At 46.1% G+C, this 14717-nt stretch overlaps 1 protein-coding gene across 6 annotated transcripts in view; it reads left to right on the top strand.

The window, feature by feature from the left end:
• Palm2akap2 (PALM2 and AKAP2 fusion) overlaps positions 1-14717 on the top strand; it is a 459281-nt gene that overhangs the window by 340234 nt on the left and 104330 nt on the right. The window contains exon 1 of one of the 6 annotated variants that reach the window (XM_048420467.3): positions 11075-11226. The exons of the other annotated variants lie outside the window; for them this stretch is intronic. Coding sequence (XP_048276424.3) covers positions 11110-11226 — 117 coding nt within the window. The 5' untranslated portion in view covers positions 11075-11109. Of the gene's footprint in view, positions 1-11074; positions 11227-14717 lie in introns of those variants that run through there. 6 annotated transcript variants of the gene reach the window in all.

The raw sequence follows: 14717 nt of genomic DNA, 5'->3' as shown, positions 1-14717 counted from the left end.
CGTGCTTCTTAGCACACTCCAAATGATCAGAAGTGGTTCCGGAAGCCTGAGTGGAATTCACGTGGTCATTTGCCCTGGGCCCCGTGTTTCTGAGCTAGTTAGAGAGCCCAAAATCTTCACCCTCCAGCCCAAACCCCAGGAACAACTCCTGACTTCACAGAAGGTTGTTTAAATGAGCAACCAGTGCTTCTACCTCACCCTCCCCATCTCCTCTTCTCGTCCTCCAGGGTTTTCTCCCATGCTAATGTCTGTTGTAGTAAAAACCAACAGTGGCTAAACGTGCACTCTATGGGGCCAAAGGCATTGCCTTGCACACAAGGGCCCATCTGGAACAAAACAAAACAAAATTTGCAATGACAATCAAGACATTCCTAAAAATTATTTGTGGTTTGTTTTGTTTTGTTTTTTTTAGTGTCTCTCGTAGCCCAAGCTGGCCCAGAGCTCACCATGTAGCCAGGGCGGGACTTGAACTCGTGATCTTACTGCTGGATTTGCAGGTGTGTACTGGCATATCCAGTTGTGGTAGATGTGTGTAGGGCTTGGAGAGCTGGCACAGCAGTTAGGAGCATCTGTGGATCTTGCAGAGGAACTGGATTCTGTTCCTAGTGATCATATGGTGGTTTCCAACCAGTCCCAGGGGTTCAATACCCTCTTCTGGTCTCTGCGGGCACCAGGCATATGCATATACACAGGCGAAACACTCATACATAAAAAAATCTTTTAAAAACTAAAACTCGGGGCTCGAGAGAAGGTGCAGTGGTTTAGAGCACTGGCTGCTCTTCTCTAGGACCCGGGTTCAATTCCCAGCATCCACTTGGCAGCTCACAACTACTTATAATTCCAGTTCCAGGGAATCCCAAACACCCTCACACACAAATACATGCAGGCAAAACACCAACACACATAAAATAAATAAATATTTTTAAATCAAAAATAAAGAAAATTAAAGCCAGGAGTGGTGGCACATACCTTTAATTCTCACACTTTGGAGGTAGAGGTAAGAGGATCTCTGTGAATTCAAGGGTAGGCTGATCTAAAAAATGAGTTCTAGGCTAGCCAGGGCTACACAGTGAGCCTCTGTTTCAAAATAACAAAAAAGGAAAAAGAGAAAGCTTATGTTCAAACAAGATGATTGGTTCACTGACTAAAACAGTCTGTCAAGCGCTGAGAACTCTCTCTCTCTCTCTCTCTCTCTCTCTCTCTCTCTCTCTCTCTCTCTCTCTTTCTCTCTCTCCTCCTGCTTTAGCTACCTGACTGAATAGTGGAGCCAACAAGCAGTAGAAAGCATGCACTACCACACCCAGGCAGCCAGACTAGTTCTGATGCAGGGGAGGCGAGGGTGTAATGGCTGAGCCTAAGTCTTAGAAAAGACAAGGGAGGACTTGGAGGGACAGAGAGGCTGAGCCACTTTTCTGAATTCACACAGTGATGGAGCAAGATCTAAGCCTAGCTCTGTGCTCCTGGCCCTTTCTGTTTATTTACTTTTTAACTGACATGCTGCCATATGGTAAAGTAAGCAGAACGGCTTTAGTGCCCTAGGATTTTTTATCTCTGCGCTAGCTGTCATATCGCTAACATTCTGTTATGTCCTCAGCCATACAAGGGAGGGAAAACAAGGAACAAAGAGCCCACGTCTGGCACAGGGGCACGTGACCTGCAGCACCCTGCCTCCCAGCCCGTGAGCACCTGCTCTCTCTCCTACGGGCAGCTTTATCTCAGCCGTCTATGAATTACTTAGTAGCCAGGAGCCAGTGCGGGACAGTGGACAGGGCTTATCCCATCAGAAGGTGGGATAAGATGAAAACTCTTGTGGTATGTGTCCTACTTTATTTTTGTCATAAGTTATCGTGGTTTCTTTCTTTTATAAAAAGTTCTGTTTGAGAATTCTGTTCTGTTTTGGTTTATGGCCTTCAAGGCCTGCTTCAGCCTCCTGGATGCTGTGATTGTAAAACTGTAGGTCCACGCCTGTCAACCAGTTTCTTTTTCTTTTTAATTTTTTTAAAAGATTTGTCCCCCCTACAAGGCAAATCTTTTTTTTTTTATTCATTATGTACACAGTGTTCTGCAGGCCAGAAGAGGACACCAGATCTTACTACAGACGGTTGTGAGCCACCATGTGGTTGCTGGGAATTGAAATCAGGACCTCTGGAAGAGCAGCCAGTGCTCTTAACCCCTGAGCCATCTCTCCAGCCCTTCTTTTTAATTTTTTAAAAAAATGATCTATCTATCTATCTATCTATCTATCTATCTATCTATCTATCTATCTATCTATCTATTGTGTGTGTGCTCACACGCGTGTTCCATGAGTATCCATGTGGAGGGCAAAGGATAACCCTCCCATCGCACTTTGTGGATCCCCAGGATAGAGCCCTGGTCGTTGTGCTTGGTGGCAAGGGCTTTCCTTTATTTGTTGTACCGTATGTAGCCAGCACAACTCCTGTGGTTTCTAAAGTGATTTTGTGTTGGCCATGGCCCCTCCTCTGACAAGGTTTAAAAAGACTTTTGTTAATAGTTTATGATGGGGTGTTTTGTCTTCTTGTATGTCTGTGCACGTGTCTGCTGAGGCCAAAAGAGAGAGTCAGATCCTCCGGACCTGGAGTTACAGGTGGCCGTGGCCTGATGTGATTCAGGGAACTGAACCCAAATCCTCTACAGGAACAACAGGCGCTCTTAACAACTAAGCCAACAACATAAAAAAAAAAAAGAAAAGAAAAGAAAAGAAAAGAAAAGAAAAGAAAAGAAAAGAAAACCTTCATAGTCAAACTCAAGGCTTTTTTCATGTTGGTAAAGCACCCTAGCATGTTACCAGTACAAAACAAAGTTGGGCATGGTGGTGGTGGTGTGTGCCTTTAGTCCCCACACTTTGAAGGCAGAAGCAGGCGGATCTCCGAGCATGAAGCCACCCTGGTCTACAGAATGGAGTTCTAGGATGGTCAGGGCTTCACAGAGAAACCCTGTCTTGAAAAACCAAAGCAACAAACAAACAAAAAAAAGCAAAACAAAACAACAATTACCTGGGCAGGATGGCCCCTGTCTGTAATTCCAGCATTTGTGGTGCTGAGGTGGGCTCTCCAGGAGTTCAAAGCTAGCCTGGGTCACAAATTAACACAGCAAACACCAAACCCAAGGCACCAATCAGCTTAAACAGAATTCTCCAGATGGGGTCTGCAGCTCAGTGGTATGTGGTGTTTGCTTAGTGAGGTCCTGGATATGATTCCCAGTATCAAAACTGAAACCAGACACAAGCTAACAAAAATTCTCCATTGTACTTAACACTGAGAAAAGAGTTAAGCATCGTTGGAATCAAAAGGTTGATGTGCATGGACTGCGGGTCACTGGTGAGAAGTCTTATTGAGAACTTAAGAGTTCTTGCTGTCGGCTCTGGCTTATCCCAGAATGTGAGCAGGCTGTTTGCATTCCGTGTATCATAAGCATCTTTTGAGTGTGCAGCACCGGGCTGTAAGAGCACTTTGCTCTGTGCTTCTGTCTTGTGGGCCTTGCTAGAACTTGCTAGAGTGCTTACTAGAATTTTCAAATGCTCCATCAGTTAAACAATGATAAAATTCTCAGCCGGGACACAAAGACCTTAGACCTCCTAGGACTTCCTTGTTAATGACCAAACTAATATACGAGTGTGTTCTTTTTCTTTTTTTAATTAATCACTTTCTTATTTGATGTGCGCTGGTGTTTTGCTTGCATGTATATCTGAGTGAGGGTGTCAGATCCCCTGGAACTGGATTTTCAGACAGTTGTTAGCTGCCATGCCGGTGCTGGGAATTGAACCCGGGTCCATCTGGAAGAGTAGCCAGTGCTCTTAACCACTATGCCATCTCTCCAGCTCCCCTGAGTGTGTTCTTATTAACAGCAAATGAGTGTACAGACCTCTGCAGCCAAGACATTCAAGGCCCAGCAGCATCTCGTAGTATGTACCTGTACAGTCCCCTTTCCTCCACAGTCCCTTTTTAGGACAGAGTCTCACGTAGTCCAGGCCTTTAACTTATTATGTGAATTCAAGAATACTTTGAATGTCTGACCTCCTGACTCCCCTCCTGAGTGCTGAGATTTCAGGGGTGCACTACTATTTTTAGCGTTTTTTTTAATACTTATTTATTTATTATGTATACAATATTCTGTCTGTGTGTATGTCTGCAGGCCAAAAGAGGGCACCAGACCCCGTTACAGATGGTTGTGAGCCACCATGTGGTTGCTGGGAATTGAACTCAGGACCTTTGGAAGAGCAGGCAATGCTCTTAACCTCTGAGCCATCTCTCCAGCCCCATGATTTTTAGTTTTTGAGACAAAGTCTCACTCAGTAACCTAGATTGGCCTGAACTCACCATGTAGCCCAGGTGGGCTTCAAATTTGCTACCCTTCTGCCTCAGCTTCCTGAAGGTTAGGATTATATAAATGTGCTACAATTTAATTCACTGCTTCTTTCCTTATGGTGGGGATGATAGACTGAGCAGGCTTTTTTATTTTTTTTTAGACAACTCATACCATGCTCAGCCTGACCTAGAACTGGCCAGGTTGTCGTTGAACTTGCATAAGGGTGCCATCCCCAGCATCCCCAGTTCAGTTCAAGAGTGTTGTGATTACAAGCATGGGCCACCTCACCTGGCTTTCATGGGGATATGCTTGTCTTTCTTTCTTTCTTTCTTTCTTTCTTTCTTTCTTTCTTTCTTTCTTTCTTCCTTCCTTCCTTCCTTCCTTCCTTCCTTCCTTCCTTCCTTCCTTCCTTCCTTCCTTTCTTTCTCTATTTTTGAGACAGGCCAGTGTAGCCCTCGCTATCCTGGAACTTGCTCTGTAGACCAGGCTGGCCTCGAACTCACAGAGACCCTTTTGCCTGCCTCCTGAGTGCTGGGATTAAAGGTGTGCGCACCGCCGCCCAGCATGAGCACACTTTTAAAAGAGCTATTCAAAAAGGGTTGAAACAGCCAGGAGGATGGAATCAGGCCACCACTTCCTTATGTCAGAGAGTTCGGCAGAGGAGAGGCCAAGTGTGAGGATTTTGGAAAAGGAAATAAACATGGAATAGGCAGGAAAGAAGCTTCTCCGGGCACAGGAAGTGAGGGACCCCTGAGAGGAAGCAAAGAAAGGCAGGCTTGGCAACCTGTGCAGAAGCTGGCAGCTGGAGTAAACACAATTCCAGAGCCAAGTGTTCTCGGAGGACGCTGGCCCTGGCTCTGTCCCATTTGCTTACATCCTCCTTTCCCCACTCGGGGTGACTGCTCCCTAAACCAGGCTGTGGGGCAGAAACGAATGCAAACACATAAATACAGATTCCTGGGTCCAGAACGGGGCGGGGGGGGGGAAGAGCTCAAGACAAATACACACTCACACATAGCACACTCTCACACAAATGTACATGCATACATGTATACACACTCGCACATGAGCACTCTCACACACTCCTGTACCTGCATTCAAACACACATATGAACATACTCACATACACTCATGTACCTGCATTCAAACACACATTCTTACACACATACGAACATACACCCACATACTCATGTACCTACATTCAAACACACATTCAAACACACATATAAACAAACTCACACACACTCATGTACCTGCATTCAAACACACATTCTTACACACATATGAACATACACCCACATACTCATGTACCTACATTCAAACACACATTCTTACACACATATGAACATACTCACACACACTCATGTACCTGCATTCAAACACACTTCTTTCACACATACGAACATACACACTCTTGTACCTGCATCCAAACACACATTCTTACACACATGCAAATGTAGCCGCACACAGTCATGCACATGTACACATATACATACCATGGGAACGATTGATTTGTGGCTTTTTATTCCTGGCTCTCCACTTACCGTTGTGCCCTAATCCTTTGGAGGAATGGAGAAGTTTATTGTATTTCTTTTTTGAGAAGGGCAAGGTGTTTGTTCTATAGAAGGGGGAGGTTTTGACGGTTTTTTGTTTTATTTTGTTTTGTTTTGTTTTTGCTGACATGGTCTTACTCTGTGGCTCAGACTGGCTCACAGAGTTTATTAATGTAGCCCTAGCTGGGATTCTTGACAATACTCTAGCCTCAACTTCACAAATCTTAGGATGATAGTCCTGAGATAACACACCCAGAAGTTTTCTCCTTGGTTTATTTGTTTGTTTTGTTTTGAGAGAAGGTCCTAGTCAGAGCCTGGACTGACCTTGACCTTGAGGTCTTCTGTGTCTGGAGATTGCTGGGTCCAGTCACCGTGCCTGGCTCTAGAAAGGTAATTTTATTTATTTATTTATTTTTGTAGTTGTTATTGTGTTCGTTTGGTGGTGGGACCAAGAGCAAGAGCTACTTCAACACTTTTTCTCTCTTTCTTTCTTTCTTTCTTTCTTTCTTTCTTTCTTTCTTTCTTTCTTTCTTTCTTTTTTTTTTGAGACAGAGCTTCTCTGTAGCTATGGAGCCAGTCCTGGAACTTGCTCTTGCTCTTGCTCTGTAGACCAGGCTGGCCTCGAACTCACAGAGATCCACCTGCCTCTGCCTCCCGAGTGCTGGGATTAAAGGCGTGTGCCACCCGCTGTCTGGCTTTGACACTCTTAAGTGAAAAATGGTCCCTCTCTATCAGGGAGAGCTACTTGAACTCCTAGAGGAAAATCAAACTTTTGTATTTTGTTTGTTTTTGGAGACAGGGTTTCTCTGTGTATCCCTGACGGGCCTCAAACTCGGAGATCCACCTGCCTCTGGAGTGCTGAGATTTAAAGACATGCACCACCATCACCCAGCTGAGGAAAACTGATTTAAAAAATGCTCTTGTCTTCTTTTTGACTTTCACATGCAGCTGTCCATTAGACTTACACTGAGTTTACTGAACAATTTAAACATGTCTGAGCATCTGGCATGTTCAGGCCTGGGGATGTAGCTCAGGTTGGTAATGTGTTGGCCCGAATGCACGAAGACCTGACATCGATCTCCACTACACACTAACAAAGTATGATGGTTAGGCTTGGAGTTCCAGCATTCAGGAGGTGAAAGACAGCGGATCAGAAGTTCAAGGTTTGGGGTACAGTCAAGAGCAATTGATAACTCCTGCCCTAGGGAATTGAACACCCTCATTTGGCTTCCACAGGCATCCAAACATGCACACATACACACACATACACACACACAAAGAGTAAAAATAAAAACCGATTTAAAAGCCTTGAAGATTTTTCCATTGCATAGGGAATTTAAGACCAGCCTGACTGGTCATGGTGGCATAATACCTTGAATTGTAGGACTCTTGAGGTAGATGTAGGTGGAATTCTGTAAGTCTGAATCCAGCCTAGTCTACATAGTGAGTTTTAGGATAGCCACAGATACATAGAATGACCTCGTCTCAAAAAACTTACACATAGAGTCGGGCAGTGGTGGCGCACACTTTTAATCCCAGCACTCGGGAGGCAGAGGTAGGCAGATCTCTGTGAGTTTGAAGGTAGCCTGGTCTACCAGAGCTAGTTCCAGGACAGGCTCAGAAGCTACAGAGAAACCCTGTCTTGGAAAACAAAAAAAGGCAAAACAAAACAAAAACAAAAACAAAATACAACGACAAAAAAAAAACTTGGATGAGCCGGGCAGTGGTGACACACGCTTTTAATCCCAGCACTCGGGAGGCAGAGATGGGTGGATCTCTGGATCTCTGTGAGTTTGAGGCCAACCTGGTCTACAAGAGCTAGTTCCAGGACAGGCTCAGAAGCTACAGAGAAACCCTGTCTTGGAAAACAAAAAAGGCAAAACAAAACAAAAACAAAAACAAAATACAACGACAAAAAAAAAAACTTGGATGAGCCGGGCAGTGGTGACACACGCTTTTAATCCCAGCACTCGGGAGGCAGAGATGGGTGGATCTCTGGATCTCTGTGAGTTTGAGGCCAACCTGGTCTACAAGAGCTAGTTCCAGGACAGGCTCCAAAGCTACAGAAAAACCCTGTCTCGAAAAACCAAAAAAAAAAAAAAAAACACTTGGATGGCTCAGCAGTTAAGAGTACTGGATGCTCTTCCAAATCTTTCAGAGGGACAGTTGTCTTAGTCTGGGGCTCAGCACCCATATGGCAACTCACAACTCTTTGTAACTCCAGTTCCAGGAGATCCGACACCCTCCCACAGACATGCATGCAGGTAAAACACCAATGCACATTAAATTAATTAAAAAAAATAAGCAATAAAAAACTACACACACCTGCGTGCACAAACTAACCAAACAAACAAAAGACCAGCTCAGGACACAGAAAGACCCTGTTTTTATTTTTTAAGGAAGTGTGCAAGATGACTTTGTGGGTAAAGGCCCTTGTCCCTTGCTGCCAAGCCTAATGACCTGAGTTGGATCCCTGGGATCCACATGGTATACACACACACACACACACACACACACACACACACTCACTCACACACACACACACACACACACACACACACACAAAACACCAAAAAGAAATTTAAGCATGGCTACTTCTTCAATGTTTTGAAAAGTAACCGAAAAAAAGTTTCCAATATAATATCAGCACACATTGACTTTTGTTTTGTTTTGTTTTGTTTTGAGCCAGGGTTTCTCTGTGCTGCAGCTCTGGCTCCTGAGTGCTGGGATTAAAGGCGTCTGCCACCATGGCACAGATCAAGTTAACTTTAACAGAACATTGACATTGCCTTGGAAAAGAAATAACTCAGCGTTCACTCATTCTAATGGTGAAGCAGGTTACATTAGCAACTTTTCTGTTCACTCTAATTCAGGCACACACGAGAAGAGGGGAAAGAGACACCTGCCACGGGAGGGTTCGCTGTGACTTCAGATGCCTTCCTCATCCAGTCTGTGGTCCATAAAGACAAATACTTGAGATACCCAAGCACATTCATTGCATGGGGCATTCTCCTACCATATGGATGTGTTCAGAATAGCTTAGGATGTAAGGCACCCAAATATTTTTCTTTCTTTTCTTTTTTCATTTTGGTTTGTTTGTTTTTGTTTTTCAAGGCAGGGTTTCTCTATTGTGTGTCCTACTTGGCTCCAGGGAATGTTTTCTGTTTAGCAGCTCTGACTGTCCTGGAACTTGTTTTGTAGACCAGGCTGGCCTCGAACTCACTGAAATCTGCCTATCTCTGCCTCTGGAGTGCTGAGATTAAAGGCATGCACCACCATGCCTGGCTTCTTTTTTTTTTTATTTGACAAGATCTCACACTGTAGCTCAGGTTAGCTCAGAACTCACTAGATTGTAGCCCAGGCTAGCCCGGAATTCTCCAGGCTGGTGTTAAAGTGGTAGCAGTCCTTCCTCCTTTAGTCTCTAAGTGCTGAGATTCCAGGCCAGGGAGGAAGGAGGGAAAGGGAAGAAAGGGGGAAAGAAGGCACAAGGGAGGAAGGAGGATAAATTGATGCTAACCAATAAGTACTGCTGAAATCCAGTCGTGTCTAAAAGTTATGAAAAAACAATGGTGAACGACAGGTATGGAGGCTTCATCAAACCAAGGAGGACTACAGAGAGACAAGACAAAGGACGCCAAACAAACCAAAAGAAAACTAGGTACTCCGGGCGGTGGTGGTGCACGCCTTTAAACTCAGCACTTGGGAGGCAGAGGCAGGCGGGTCTTTGTTAGTTCGAGACCAGCCTGGTCTACAAGAGCTAGTTCCAGGACAGGCTCCAAAGCTACAGAGAAACCCTGTCTCAACCTCCCTGCCAACAAAACAAAACAAAGCAAAAGTTAAAAAAAAAACAAACAAACACCCCCCCCCCCCCAAAGAAAAAGAAAGAAAGAAAACTAGGTACTAGACAAGCTCTTAACCACTAAGGAAAGGAAGCCTGTTGACTGAAGACCAGTGAAGTTTCTTGCAAGATTTACCGGGTTCTCTGTGTTGGTATTAGGGTAAGGTTCAGGCAAGAGAGAGCCCTTCCTGAAGAAGACCTAGTTCCCAGGTCCTTAAGTGAAGGTTTCAGGGAAATTCCCGTCCCCACAGAGCATCTTTGTATTGGAAATCTGGGAAGTGAAATCAGGCCAGTTCTATTTATCATTTGAACTGACTTTCAGAAGCTGAGCTGCGGGTGGCCTGTGATTGTGAGTGGGGGTGGGGCTGCTGGGGAGAATTGGGAAAGCCTTGGGTCTGTGTAAGGGAATCAGACCTGGAAAGCTGAAAATGACTCTCCACTCAATGAGACTTTTTCCTCTGCAGAGAACATTCCCTAAAGCCGAGTAGGACACACAATAGCTTGCTTTTTGAAAATGTTGTTTCCTGGGTGAAAGAAACATTGATGGGTATGTTGGTGTCCTCTCTAAGGACTTCTAGACAAGTCGGTTCTCAAAGGGTCATTAACATTATTTAAATATTCATGTAGGGGGAGTGGACGGCAGAATGAAATTTCAGACCTCTGACATGAGGGGTGGCTGGCCACCTGCCTCAAGGAGCCCAACTCTGCATCTCAGCGGCCTCCTCCCCACCTCTGGCATTAACAGGCGCTCTTTGACACCACGAAGCTACGGACTGGTACGAGGGCACCGCAGCCTGTAGGATGCGTGAACCAGTGATTTTTCCAGAATCTTTTGTCCGCTTCTCAGCCTCTGGACACCACATTGAATCCATGAATACATTGATTGTATTATAATCAAGATACAATTCCCAGCCAACCCCTGTGCGGTGGCTCTTACCCAAGGGCCATGGCTTTCTCCCCCCTGAGGTAGGAGGTCTGCATCCAGGCTCTCTGAGCTCCCACAGGCATCCACACACTTCCACACAAACTCACACACACATATACATACAGCAATGCCCTCACAGGCACACCCACCCTTGCACTAACACTCTCCAGACACACAGCGTCCCGTCCCGTCCCGTCCCCCTCCCCCCGTTTAAGAAACACGTCTCTCTCCACTCCTTTCCATCCCTTCAGTTTCTCCTTTCATTCATGTAGGCATGGATTGCACGCATTCATTCACTCGTTTCTCCGGACTTAGGTTCTGTCTCCTCTACCAAGAAGAGATGTGGGTGGATGGGGAGGAGTGGTGGAAAAGGAGGGGCGGACCACCGGCTTGGAATGGGGCGGACCCGGACGGGTGGGCGGGGCTCCCGGGTCCCAGGCCAGCCCAGAAGCTGCTGCTCCCGGCAGATGCGCTCGCCCCTGCTTGGGGCTGTGGCGCCTTTTCCGGGACGCCCGGAGCAGCAGGCAGCGGCCGCCCCACGTTGGAGCAAAGCCGGAGGACTGCGCCCTCGGAGACACCCAGAGGTGGGTGCCCAAGTTGAGACACAGCGGTTCGGAACTCTGGGGTTAGAGTGCCCTCCGGCATGGGGGAAGGGTGGCCAGTGAGGGGCTCAGAGTCTGCAAGATGTGTCTAGTGTCTGGTCAGGCTGGAAGAGTCCGTGTGCTTTTGAATTGCTTAGGTTTGGGGCAGAGCCGGGCTGCTTTATTCAGTATTTACAGATGCTTTAAAAATAAATAAAAAGCCCCGCCTTCCGCCGAGATATACAGGAAAAACGGTGAAATTAAATGTGACGGTACACAAGAGCCGGGGAGGATGGAGCCACCAAAGTCAGCTAGTCAAAAGGGAGCAAGTCCTGCCTTCTCGTGTGGAGGCGCTGGCGGCATCTTTGGAAGTCCAGAGCTTTGCAGGGAAACTGGGGCCTAGGGTAGTGTGGTCCCTGGTTAGCGGGAGCGATTTTGGTTTGGAGTTCAGTGTACTGAACTTAACTGATGAAGGAAGCAACGGTTCTGGGTCACAGGACAGTTGGGGTTCGAGCTGAGCAGGTTCGTCTGTTCTGAGGCTCCGCCTTCAGGAGTCCAGATCTGGGGTTTCATCCGGAGTGAAGCCCGAGTGCGAGTCTCTGGGAACACTTTGAGGGAAATGCCACGAGCTGATCGCAGAGGAAAGCGCGAGGGTAAAGTCTGCGGAGGCGGCACACCGGCAGGGATAAGAGCCCGCGAAATTCTAGAGAAAGCCAGTGGATTAGAAGGGACTGAAAGGAAGCCGGTGAGAACTGCAGCCCGCACTCGGGAGCTTTGGCGCAGGTGGCCGGATGAGAGCCGGTGGCAGGGGTCCGAGCTGCCAGTGCTGAGCCAAAGGGGCTGGGCCAGCAGCCGGCTTGCTGAGCTCCGCAGTACAGATGCAAGACACTCACTCACCAACCCTAGGGACCCATCATCCCAAGCCATATAAAGGGAGTGTCTGTGAAAGAGATGACAGTGGGTCAGACCCGGTAGTGATTTGTACCCAAAGATTGCTTGCTGAGGACTTTGACAAATCAGCATCTTTCTCTGCGTTGGTTCCAAGCCCAGTGGCAATAGCCCGGCAAATTGACTACTGGTATTTGTCTTTGAAAGGGGATTTTATCTGCCTACACGTCCACACAGCTGGCATATTATATCTTTGAATATATGAACAAGTTTTGCTTTTCCCTGGGAGCTCTTTTTGTCCCAGCACATGTTCACAGGCGCCTGGAGGGTGAGGAGGGACAGGCGCACCTGCCATCCACAGCCCCGGGGACAGGTTTGTCTTTGTTCTGATGGGTTCACTTAAGCATCGTTTTTCCGCCTCTCTGGTAGCGCTTCCTTGTTAACCAATCAATTCCTCTCTTCCAGTCTGGCACCATTTCCAATTCTGACCGACTAGATTTTATAGTATTATGGAAAGGAATCTGTTTTATCGTTTTATAACGCAGATGTGGATGTTCTGATCAACCATCTACTCTTGCTCCCTCCTCTCTGTTTTTGATCCTTGTCTCTTTCTTTCTTTCTTCCTTCCTTCCTTTCTTCCTTTCTTCCTCCCTTTCTTTTTTTCTTTCTTTCTTCCTTTCTTCCTTTCTTCTTTTTTTTTTAAGAGAATCCTCTCCCTTGAATAGGGGAACCTCAAGAGTCATGTGGGCTCCCTCCCTTTCGCAGTTAGCTTTACTGAGGCAACAAAACTCGCTCTGAGCCTTGAGCATCAAAAGTAACCCTGCCTAGGTCTCCACCTTCGCCCCATCAGAGTGCATCGTGGAGTTCTGTTTGGTTTCTTTCTGGGATGCTGAGGTGCAATTGTGAATGACTTGGCCGTACTTTGAGTTAGGACAAACATTTTGAAATCCCCATTATCTCATAGCTCTGGCATGATAGTTAGTGTTGCTTACTGCCTGCTGAGTGCGGCGTAGTGTTGTTAGAATTCATCCAACTTTCATAAGTGGTTTGTTTTGACCCGGTAGCCAGAGGATCTCCGGCCAGTAAGGTGAAGCAGGTTGTCTTACTTACTGATCAAATGAGGGGAACATGACCCCGCTGGTTACTCTATTTCTCAAACAGTCAATATTTTATTATAGGGCTAACGTTCTAGCACCGTAAACAGTCTAGTTACCGGTGATGCTGTTTAGATGTTGTTCACATAGATCAGAGGGCTCCTGTAGAGCACATTGCTCGGGCCTATAATCTCAGTATAGCAGAAACAGGAGGACTGCCAAAGAACTTTGAGTTCCAGGTCAGCCTGACCTACAGAATGGGCTCTGTCTGAAAGGAAGGAGGGCATGCCTTTAATGCCAGCACTCAGATGTTGGTCGCTCTCTATGAACCTGAGGCCAGCCTGACCACTAGGTTACTCAGGGTGACATAGCAAGACCCTGTCTCAAAAAGAAAAGAAAAGAAAAAAGAAAAGAAAGAAAAGAACAAAGTAACCAACTACACATTTTAAACGAAAATTAGTGGGCTCCTAAAATACCCATGGCCCAGATTTCTATCACAGTTGTTATTAGTGATTTGTGCTTACTAGGGTAATGAGAAGTTTAGATAAAGATTAAATTGAATTTGGATGGAGGTGGGGTTAAGAGATTTTTCATAGTTGAAACAGGAGCATTGCTGGAAATTAACTCCTCAAGACCAAAGGTTTGATGTCTAGTTCCAGGCTTTAATTTACACCTGTCCCGGCGCTGGTGGACCTGATGCTACGGCTCCAGTCAACTCCTAGGACGTCGAAGAACATGGGAGTCACCAGTGTGCTTAGATGATTGGATAGATAATCTGTGCCAGCCACTGGTAGTTTGAAATATAATGTAATTGCTTAATTTAAGTATGAGGTTCAACGATTTTTAGTAAGTATTGATAGGAAATGATATGTTTTGCTGATACTTACAAACTCAACACCCAGAGGCAGATTTCCTATGAAGCTAAAAAAAGAAAGAGAAAAAGAAAAAAAAAAAAAAAACAAACACCAAACTCCTTAAACGTCAGGTGTCCTTCGCCCTTCAGCACTGTGGGTGATGAAAGCGTAGTTCAACACCCCCATAGTGGAGGATGAGATAATCCCTTCCTTTATATATTCCAGGTCGGAGGATGTAGCTCTGTGGTAGAGTGCTCACCTGGCATGCCCAAGGCCCCGAGTTCCATCCCTGCACTGGGAAAACAGAAGCTAAAAAGACAAAGGGGCAGGAGCAGGAGGAATTCTCTTGTTATAAGACAGTTTTCTCTAAGAACACCTAAAACTGATGTCCACAAACTGACAGCAAGGGCCCCTTGCTGAAGACGGCAGCTACACAGCTCATTGACCACGGAGATGTCAAACTGCTGCCAACATAGATCTTCAGCCCCGTGTCCCGGTGTCTTTGGTACAGGAAGGTACTCTGTGCTACCGAAAGAAAAATATAAACACCAACCCAATCACAAATTCTTAATCTACAATGATGTACTGCCTGCAAAATATGCTAGGGCAATCGTGGCATGACACTTGCGGGAATAGCCAAGCCAATGGCTGATTTAAT

Source organism: Myodes glareolus, chromosome 16, assembly GCF_982192425.1.
Source record: "Myodes glareolus chromosome 16, mMyoGla1.1, whole genome shotgun sequence".
Taxonomy (NCBI): Eukaryota; Metazoa; Chordata; class Mammalia; order Rodentia; family Cricetidae; genus Myodes; species Myodes glareolus.
The sequence above is the reverse complement of the archived record's forward strand: the minus strand, read 5'-3'. Positions and strand labels throughout refer to the sequence as shown.